Source organism: Aethalodelphis obliquidens, unplaced genomic scaffold, assembly GCF_003676395.1.
Source record: "Aethalodelphis obliquidens isolate GAN/ISIS:26980383/991018 unplaced genomic scaffold, ASM367639v1 scaffold83, whole genome shotgun sequence".
NCBI lineage: Eukaryota > Metazoa > Chordata > Mammalia > Artiodactyla > Delphinidae > Aethalodelphis > Aethalodelphis obliquidens.
In genome coordinates this window covers 4,129,907-4,139,930 of record NW_020838027.1, presented here as the reverse complement: position 1 = coordinate 4,139,930, position 10,024 = coordinate 4,129,907, and the positions used below count along the sequence as shown (strand labels likewise).

At 57.8% G+C, this 10,024-nt stretch overlaps 1 protein-coding gene across 1 annotated transcript in view; it reads right to left on the bottom strand.

Annotated features, from left to right (window-relative positions):
- CCND2 (cyclin D2) overlaps positions 1 to 9,693 on the bottom strand; it is a 27,912-nt gene extending 18,219 nt beyond the window's left edge. The window contains exons 1-3 of the mRNA XM_027093391.1: positions 9,203 to 9,693; positions 7,227 to 7,442; positions 4,511 to 4,670 (exon numbers count right to left, since the gene is read on the bottom strand). Coding sequence (XP_026949192.1) covers positions 4,511 to 4,670; positions 7,227 to 7,442; positions 9,203 to 9,397 — 571 coding nt within the window. The 5' untranslated portion in view covers positions 9,398 to 9,693. The remainder of the gene's footprint in view (positions 1 to 4,510; positions 4,671 to 7,226; positions 7,443 to 9,202) is intronic.
- Between the last annotated feature and the right edge of the window lie 331 nt (positions 9,694 to 10,024).

Here is a 10,024-nt window from a genome sequence, read left to right as displayed (position 1 = left end):
CTCTCTCTCTCCCTCTCTCTCTCTCTCTCTCTCTCTCTCTCTCTCTCTCTCTCTCTCTCTCTCTCGCAGAACTGGCCTCATCGCGTCCCCACTGCCTCCTGCTGCTTTGTCAGCAGTGGGGGAAGCTGAGGCCTCCCAGGGGGATGGAAAGAGGGCACAAGCACACAAGGAACGGGAGAGAAGTCGGACTATTCATTCAGCTGGGGTCACCCAGAACCAAGGAACAGGTCCCATAGCTCAGCAGCCCTGACCTGACCTCCACCTTCTCCACCGACCAGCCCAGGCAGTGTTCCTACTGTTTGCTTACTTGGCAAGGAATTAGCAAAGAACAAGGTGAAATTCACCTGCTTCAAGACACTCCCTTTTACCGGTGAATCGATGAAATCTGGAGAGGTTAAGTGACTTGTCTAACGTCTGATGCCGGGCCTGGGCTTAAGATGGAGAGAGGCATCTGGACGTTGCACTCTGAGACTCACCAGCAGGTAGAGAGCTCTTCAGAGGCACCGCCCACGCCCCACTGGGAATCCACGGCCATCTTTCCCATCAGAGGCGGGAGAAAAGGCCAAAGGAAGGAACCCTGGCTCAGGAGTCCAGGAGATGGGAACGCCTCCCGTCTGTGGCCCCAGTCCCCTGTGGGATCCTGCAGACACTTCACCACCCAAGGACCTCCTGGGGCCCCACTGGGCTCCTTAATCTGGACAAGGGCAGGAGAGCTGCTCCACAGTTCATCAACTTAGTTAAGATTTCACTGAAGGAAGCGTTCTGAGCTAAGCGGGTTTGAAACCACAGATTACACGGCCCTGGGGGTGGCTTTATCCCCGTTGTTTTGACTATGGTGGCCGAGGCCTTGACCGGCAAGCGTGACCACTGTGCTTCTGTTCACCACTAGGGGGCGAGAGGCGCTCGCTCCGAGGGGAAGAGAACCAGGGATGCTCTTCTCTCCCTCTCCTCCAACCTGCCTCAGGTGGGCCTTTAAAAGGCCGGAGCCGGTGGGGGGCTGGACGAGGACCCTCAGCCTGCTCCCCACGCACCTTACGGCCTGGTGGGAAGTGAGATGGGCCCCGTCAAGCTGCCCGTGTGGAAGAACTGAGACTCCCGTTCAACAGTCCACTTCCCTGGGGCCCCGTGGCCGCTCCTCGGTGGAGGGAACTCAGAGGGTCGCAGATGGAAAGGGCTTTCCATCCTTCCTTCCACCTTCCAACCACCCAGGCAGACCTCCCTTTCTGCATCAGGGGCCAAGTCGTGGACCCTCTCTGGGCCACCACTGTCCGGCTGTAAACCAGGGATGAAGCATCGCGAGACACGTCCAGGTACAGCCAGGAGGACGGGGGAGCTCTGGGGTATCGCCATCCCTGGGGCCCAGGCCCGCTGGGCAGGCAGCCTGGATAGCTGAGGGCAGCACCTCGGGCTGGGGGGCTCCTAGGCACAGAGGGAGATGCAGGGTGCCGTGGGAAGGGAGGCTAAACACCCCCTCCCTCACCCCCGCCCGCGCCAAGTTCAAACTCAATGCCACTGGCTCTTCTAAACTAACTGGAATCATCTGTTCAGCATGATGTCATGCGTCAGGAATCTCCCCCACGCCGGCGCGATCCTGAGTCATCCCAATGGTCTCTTTCCTCGTTGGCAGACTTGGGGGCTCTGCCATCAGAGCGGCACCAGGGGGATGCTGAGAACAGTGTGCTGCCCAGCGTCCAAAGCTCTAGGGAAGGCGGATATGAAGGGCTCCCCTCACCCCATGGCCTCCACCGACCGGCACCAGCCGAAGTCTCCACCCCAGAGGCTGTTCAGGGCTGGGAAGGGAAGAGGACACCTCTCTCTGTCTCACCACCATGTGAAGCCTCAAGCCCCCGGAAGGAGGACTGGCAGCCCTGCCCTGCCCGCGTCTTCCCCTTTCACACACAGGCACTCTCCACGGACCGCGGGACCACCGCCAGCTCTTTCACAAGCAGCTTTCCCCCTCAACTAGCCACACAGCCCCAGGGTCGCGGCTGCCCCCGAAAGGCCGGGATCCCTGGGCGGACGGAGCAGGACCTGTGCTGCTGTAACTCGTGCCGGCTACCTGCCGGCCTGGCCCGGGCACGCGCCCATTGCTCACACACCCTGGTCCCAGAACGAGGCATCTCATCCAGCCGGAAGGTGGTCCCCTCAAGAAAAGCGGCCCCTTGGCTTTTACTCCGTCAGGCCCACGGCCCTAAAACCCCAGGCAGCGGGATGCCACGTGACTCGGCCATGCAGACACACTCGAGGGCAGATCAGGGAAAGAAATGCCTCTCAGACGGGCTCATCCCCTCTAGACCCAGAAACGTGTGAAACCCTCCTTGTGCTCTGAGCTGTCCATGCGTGGCGCTCAGTACCCAGCTGGAGGTGTTCCTATTCCCATCCTTCCCTGCCCCTGCCCCACGCTAGCTCCTCTCTCAAAGGGCAGTCTTCCCGACTTCCCCCGCCTCCCCTCAGACCTCTATCCCCTGCCCCTGAATCCCAGGCTCCCTCCTCGGGCCCCAAACGTGGCAGCTGCCCCAAGGACCTGGCCAAGAAGGCCAGGAGTGGCGGACGGGATCCCCAATTTTAGAGCGTGGGCCTTTAGGCAATCCGGGGATCTGCTTTTGGCCTGGGTCACTCCACCCACCCTCCCGACCCGAGTCAGAGATCAGCGAGGGGGAGTGGGCAGATGGACCCCAAAAGATACGTCCGTCAAGAGACAAGGTCAGAGCAGAGCACTGGCTATCGACAGCTGGGCGATGGGGGAGCGCAGGGTCAGGGGTCAGCTGTCCTAGAGAGAAAAGGGCTGGTTGACCCCTTCTCCACAGTGAATCATGACAATGGAGAGGAAGGGACAGCGGGGCCTGGGAGACAAAATGACAAGTCAATGAGGGGCTGACCTCTAGGGGCCAGGCCAGACAGCAGAAGGGGAGGAAGCAGAAGAAGGGCTACGGTGTGCAGGGCAGCAAGAATCACGGGCAAAGAATGGTCCCCCAGGGCTGCAGGAAGGGCACAGGGCACGGACACTCCACGAGGCTGGGCCTGGATCTGGGAAGCTCAGGGACGGGAAGCCTGCTCTGGGATCCACAGTGGGGGGGCTGGACCCTGCATCTGAGCCCACAAAGGCTGAGCACGGCGTCCTGCTAAACTCAAATGGGGTAGCAGGGTTAGGGTTAGGGAAGTCATTGTATCCACTCAGTAAAAGTCAGAATCGGAGACATTTTCACATTTGGTACCAGGGCACATCGCCTACACCTTGCCTGGTTGACAAAGGACCTCCTTGTACATCACCTCTCTTCTGATGTCCGTTTTCCTAACCACCTGAAAAGGCTGTAGGAGCGTCATGTGTCAATAGGCATATTTTACAGATGAAGAGGCTGAGGTTCAGAGAGGTCGCGGGCTGGGAAGTAGCAAAGCCCGACCTTTTGACTGTGAACAGGGCACGTACGCTACATTGCAGATAACGTGCTCATCTTAACACGTAACAAGATACTGAAAGAAGTCAAGCCCCAGGCCCACCTTTGCAATTCCAGTACATGCTCCTGGCAACCGTGAACCCCGCCCTCTCCCCCGGGGCAGGGGGGAAAGGTCCACCCAAACAAGTTCTTTCCCTAACACTTCTGATTGTGAAAATATGAACTCCTGACGCTCCACCCTGGCCAACGATGGGTCCGGAGTTTCTCCCATGGCCACTACCGTTAGGGGTGGGGGGAAAAAGATGAGGGGAGGGGGAAGACGGCGGAAACTGGCCAAAGTTCAATGTGATGAGATGGTGGTATCAAACCGCTGCCTTTAGTTTATCAGTTAATTGCAAAGCAAACGGGCCAACGAGGACTATGTATCCAATGCGGGATCAATGGGGTGGGTGTAGCGCTCTTAACGTGAAAAGGTGGTTGCAGCGTTAAAAAGGCTGCCATCAAAACCCCAACACGTGGAGGGAGGGCAGCAGAGCCCAGGCGCAGGAAGCAGTCCTTGCTGAAAACCCCACATGTTCACCCGAACCCTGCAGAAGGAGCTGCCGGAAGGCAGTAAATGCCCTGCAGCCAAAGAATTCCTCTGGCCTCCCCGACCACTTATCAGGGCAGGCGGTATTTATCTTGACAGCGTTCCTCGGACCTATATTTGCATCCCGCCCCCCTCCAAATTTCCTCTTGGGCTTATCTCCAAGCCATCCTTTTCCTCCAAAGATGAAAGATTGAAACACGACCAGAGGGCAGTATATATAATCTTCAAAGAGCACTTTAGACACCATAAAGAATATTTTAACAGGCGCTGTTTTTTTTTTCCCCCCTCACCACACCTGTCCTCATAAACCATTTATGAGCTTGGCAGAGAGAGAAAATATACCAGCTGAGATAAAGGAAAGAAGAAACAGCCCAGGAATGAAACCTTGGACTCTAGATTACTTGGGACCCCCTCCCCTCGACCCCCCAATCCCTGGAAGTTAGGGCTGCGGTCCTCCTCCTTGAATCCACCCCCCCCCAAAGCCCTCCCCAGCACCAGGCCCCCACCGGGCTCCAGCAGCTCCTACCAGTGGCGCACAGAGCGATGAAGGTCTGAGCGTGCTTGCGGATCAGAGACAGCTTCTCGCTGGGCTGAGGCAGCTTGCGAAGGATGTGCTCGATGAAGTCGTGGGGGGTGACGGCCGCCAGGTTCCACTTCAACTTGCCCAGCACCACCAGCTCCCACTCCTGGGGACGGAGGGAGGAAGGGAAGAGTATAAAGCCCACAGGCTGACCTGGCATCCGGGACTGGGGGCTTGGCATCCAGACCAGTCTTCGGAACGATTCTCATTAGATTGGAAGGCGGGGCCGTTTATCAGAGTGGCCCTAAAGCTTTGAAGTGGGTGACGGCTCTTCTCAGGCTTCAAAGGTCAGGCTCCACTGAAAATAATGAGCGCCCAGGTAGCTGTTGCCAAGATGGTACCTTCTTCTATTTCTCTGCCTCTCCAGCTCCCCGACCCGCACCCGACCCTGACTTCCATTCCAGGGGATGCTTCTGCCCGCCCACCCAGAAGGTTGAATCTACAGTAAGATACCGCCAAGGTCATTGTAGCCCTTTCGTAGCAATTTATTGTATATCTATCACCAGATTAATGGTCTTTTTAATCCTCGTGGAAAAATGATGTACACAGAATAAAGCTCAAAATTAGGTTTCTTGGCCCAAATCCTTGGCAACCAATTAGCTTGCTCGTAGTTGGTGCCAAAATGTACCATTTTTCTCTCTGCTGCTGAAACTTTCCCCATGACACGTAATGCAGAAATCTTGGGAAATGACACTCAGACACGGGGCACCCTTCCACTGAAATGTTTCACCGGCCTTTGTTACCATGACTGAAGGACCTCATGGTCACTGGCAACCCCCTTGTGCAGCTGGAGGTGATTCAGGGCAGGGTGAAGGTCCTTGTTCAAGGTCATAGAAGCCCGCAGCCCAAATGCTGGCACTGTGCAACCCTGTCTCTTGTGGGCCTCTCACCAGCAGCCCACCTAGTGAAAAACCTTGTTTCTCTCCCTTATTGGGATACGTTGTGGGGAATGGTGCTCAAAGGGAAACAAGCCAAAGAGAGAGCCTTAAAACTACGTGCAGTCAGAGGGAAAAACAGGCCCATCGATCTATCGTCATCAGCAGAATGAGCGACCAGCTTACCAGTGTAGTCCGTTCCCCCATTCACCCCAAGGTACCGAGTGTCTTCCGCCTGCCAAGCCGGCCACCAGAGCCCTATTCTGCCTGCGACCCACAGCACCGGCTGGCTGTGTGGTCTGGGCCAACTCCCTCCCCTTCCCTGGCCTCGGCTTTCTTGTTGGTAAAATAGGAGGACTCCTCCAGTTCTCAACTTCTGGGATAAAGAGACAGAGACTGGAAAAAGGCAGATTTGTCTGCAGCAGTACAAATTAGCTTGGCAAGCCCCTGGAAAAAAATTGGGGTGCTCTGAAACATACCCGAGTCCCCCATCATGTTGAAACAGTGAAGCAAAAGGAAGATTCGTTTTCCTCGTCTCCCGTGAGAAATATAACTGGATCCCAATTTTAACCATGCTCTCTTTACCTGCCTTCAAGTCTGCCTTGGTTTTTTTACGGGAGGTTGGCGGTGAAAACCCAGACAGACTACTAAACAGTCAGTGTCTTCCAAGATGGCTTGAAATTCCAGCTCTCCTTCTCACGGGGGAATGCGAGTATAAACCACTCGACTTGTACCATTATTAAAGGAAGCAGATCTCCTAGAAGAAAGCACCTTTCTGGGCCTCTCGGACCAAACCAGAAGCAGCTGAAATCTGGCAACTGTTCAAAGGTGAGGTCATTCATGCCCCTCTGCATTCTCGGAGATTCCTCCCCATCCTTGCACATGTCTGCCGCTAGGTGGCAGCACAGCCTCAGGGAGGAAGGCCTCTCACAAAGAGCTCAGTTCAGGCAGCCAGTCCCGGGCCCTGTGGACTTAGTGCAGGCCTGGCCAGCGGGGAGGGGGAGGGGGAGGGGGGTGGTAAGAGGGGGCCCCTTTTCCAAACAGTTGGGAGATAGGCTGTGCAGATCACTGAAGGTGGGCCTCTGGAGCCACCCAACCAATGCCACGCTGCTGCCACATGGCCGTCTTAAGTATGAAGCTACAGGGGCAAAGAGTCCTATCGGGTGGGAAAAAGGTTTGCGGGCAGAAAACCAGAGTCCAGACAGGACCCCGTGTCTATGTAGAGGTAACAGCCCCACCGGAGACAGGAATTCAGGCCTCCCAACCCTCTGACAAAGGGCCCAATTTGACTCTGCTCAAAAGCCAATGAGCTGGTATTTAAGTGAACAGCTACTATGTGTGGGTATCTTGAGACTCTAAGAGGTGCCTAAGACCTACCTTTGAACTCCCGGTTCTTAGGAGACACGCCACACGTGTATTTGAGAATCATGTGAGAGGTTGATTTCTGTCTCGGAATTCCGCGATTGAAAATTTGGAATTTAATTAAAATATTTTATCACTGTGCTTCATGCCTCCTCTGCATACGTAAGCGGCTGCAAATGAATCTCACCAACACAAACCTCCCTGAGTGAGGACGTTATTCATGGGTGGAGTCTCGGTACTTCGCACAGAGCCCCGCACACAGTAGGAACGCAAGGAGCGTCGTGTTAAAGAGTTCCCAGAAGTGTGAAAACGTCAGGGATGGGTAATTTGGGGTCCTAAGGATCTGTTCTGGGAGCAGCGGCATCAGAGTATATTATTAGGATAGGGGACAGCAGAAAGGCAGGGGGGAAGGAGGCAGTCATTACCAGCAGCTCCTGAGGCTTGACGGAGTTGTCCGTGTAAATGCACAACTTCTCAGCGGTCAGCGGGATGGTCTCTTTGAGCTTGGAAGCCAGGAACATGCACACGGCCCCCAGAAGCTGCAGATGGGTCTTCGGAGTTGGGACTCCGGCCAAGAAGCGGTCCAGGTAATTGATGGCCAGAGGAAAGACCTCTTCTTCGCACTTCTGCTCCTCACAGACCTATGACACGAGGGGACAGGGTCGGGGTGGGGGGAGACCATAGTATCAGGAAAAGAGGAAAAAAGGGAAACCGCACAATCTAGGAAAACGACAAAAATATTGAATTTGTCGGGGGGGAGGGGGAGGGGAGTAGAATAAGCGATCAGAGTGAAGGCGAGGAAATTGGGGTCAATCTGAATGGCCATCCGCGCTGGGGTCCTCCCCGGGAGCCTAAAAACTCACCGGAGAGGTGGGTTAAGGACCCCGAGGCCGAGGGCGCAGCAGCTCCGGCCCCGCCGCCCCCGTGGGCCGCTCACCGCTCCGCTCGCTCGCACTCACTCACTCTCTTTTTTGGATTTCGTCATCTTTTCAAAAAATCAATAAAAATATTCCGGAGGCTCCGGGGGTCTCGTTCTTGGTCTCATTCGGACCCCCAGACCCTGCTCTATCATTCCCGACAATTGAAAAAATTGTCGGGGGGAGTCCCCGCGGCCCAGGCGCCGCATTTGGGGGGGGGGGGGGGGGGAGAGGTGGGGAAGCGGGGGGAGGGCGGAGGGAGCCAGCGCCGCGCAGCCTGGGCGGCCGGAGTCGGGGCAGGGGAGACGGGTTCAAAAAATAATTAAAAATCGAGGAAATACCCCAGACAAGACCTTTCGCCGTGAAAACCCCACAGAGGACCCAGGCTACCCGCAACGGAGGTTTGGGGTGCCGGGAAGGTCTGGACCGCGACCCCTGGGGCTTTGGATACCGAGGGGGAAACTTGCAGGGGTGAGCGCAGCGGCGGGAGTGTCCGGCCGCGGCCCACAAGGGCAGAGGCCGGGGACGGTGGCGAAGAGTTGGGGGACAGACGAGAACGGGGAGCCGCCGGAGAGAGGCGCGGGGGGCTCCGGCCTCTCCTTCGGGGGGGACCCGCTATCGCCCCTGCACACACCTCCTCCCCCCTCCCACCCCACCCAGCTCTCCGCACCCAGGAAACTGAAGGCCGAAACGTAAGTAACCTTCATGAGGGAGGGGGGATCGGGGGCGAAGGCGCCATCAGAAGTGGGGGGCCGGGATAGTGGGGTGAGAGGGGGAGCGGGCGACGCGTTCCAGCCTCTCCACCCCGAGTTTACAAAGCAACATGGCGAAACCACGGCAGGTCCGGAGCCGTGCAGACGTGGGCACACGGCTCGCTCCGCAAGGGTTCGGAGCGAGGGGAAAGAAGTGGTTCTTTTGGGTTCCCCGAAAACACACGTTTCTTCAGTGTGACTTCCGGGGCTCCTGAATTCCCCGTTTCTCTTCTCCCTCCGCCCTCCGCCCTCCCCCCTTAGTGCCAACGCGGAGTCGCGACCACAGGCGAGGGGGGGGGGGTACCCGAGGCTAGGACGAATTTGCCCTGGCCTTTGGTGGGGGGGCTGATTTTTTAACTTTGGGGTCCCGGCTTCCCGCTCCTACTCCCTTCTTCAAGGCACCTAAAGCAGCCTCGGCTTCGCAAAAGACAGGTCGGGGTGGGGGGGGGGAGGAGGCAGCCACAGGCAGGCACCCGCGCGCGGGATGCTCCCCCACGCCCGCCCCGGGACAGCCTCGCTGCTCCCAGAGTTGCCTCCTCCCTCCTCCCCCCGTTAATCTTGCACCCCGCAAGGAACAGAAAGGAAGCCACGCGTCTCGCCGAGGGCACGGGGTAACCTCTTGCGCAGCAGCGGGGAGGCGGGCGCGGAGGCTGCCCTCTCGCAGGTTCAGGGTCCCCGCGTGGGGTCTGGGGTCCGGGCGGGGACGGACGGTGCGCCTGCCTGCAGACCTACCTCCAGCATCCAGGTGGCCACCATCCTGCGCATGTAGGGCTGGATGTCCTTCTGCACGCACTTGAAGTAGGAGCACTGGGGAAGGTAGCGCTCCTCGATGGTCAGCAAGTTCTGCAGCACGCGGTCGTCGTGGAGCAGGTTGGCGTCCGGCACGGCCCTGCGGACCGGGTCCACCTCTCCGCACAGCAGCTCCATGGCCAGCTGGGTGCCCACTCGCGCCCCTGCGATCTCCGGACTGGAAAATTGGGGGGTTTTTTTGGAGGGGGGGAGGGGAGAGGATTCCCCTTACCTCCTTCCTTTGGCTAAATAAGGGGTTTTCGGGGAAATAGCGAAGGGCAGAGAGGGAAGCTGGGGAAGAAGAGGGGAAAGGGATGGGCGGTGGGAGAGGAGCGCCCCGGGGGCTGCTGACTCTGCCTGCCCTCCCCTTCAAACTTGTCTGCTCTCCCCAGCTCGCTCTGCTCTCTGCTCTCCGAGGCAGTGACGCAAACTGGCTGGGCAGTTACTTCTCCTCCCTCTCGCCTCACCCCCCTCTCCGGTTCCTCCTCCCTTTCCCTCCCCTCCCGGTCCTCCCCTCCTCCTCTCAGTGTCTCCCTCCCTCCCTCCTTTCCCCTCTTGTTATTAAGGAGAACAGCAGCTGGCCCGACCAAACTTCAAACGCGGTCCCCCGCCCCCCGGCCCCCTCTCCTTAGCTCTCCGAGGCCCTCTCCCTCTATGCAGCCCCGCAAGCCAGGGGCCTCGGAGAGGGGAACCCACAAAAAAAAAAACCCCACCGATTCCTACTTATTTCCTCTAATTGCGCACATTCTGTAGGTGCATCCTGCC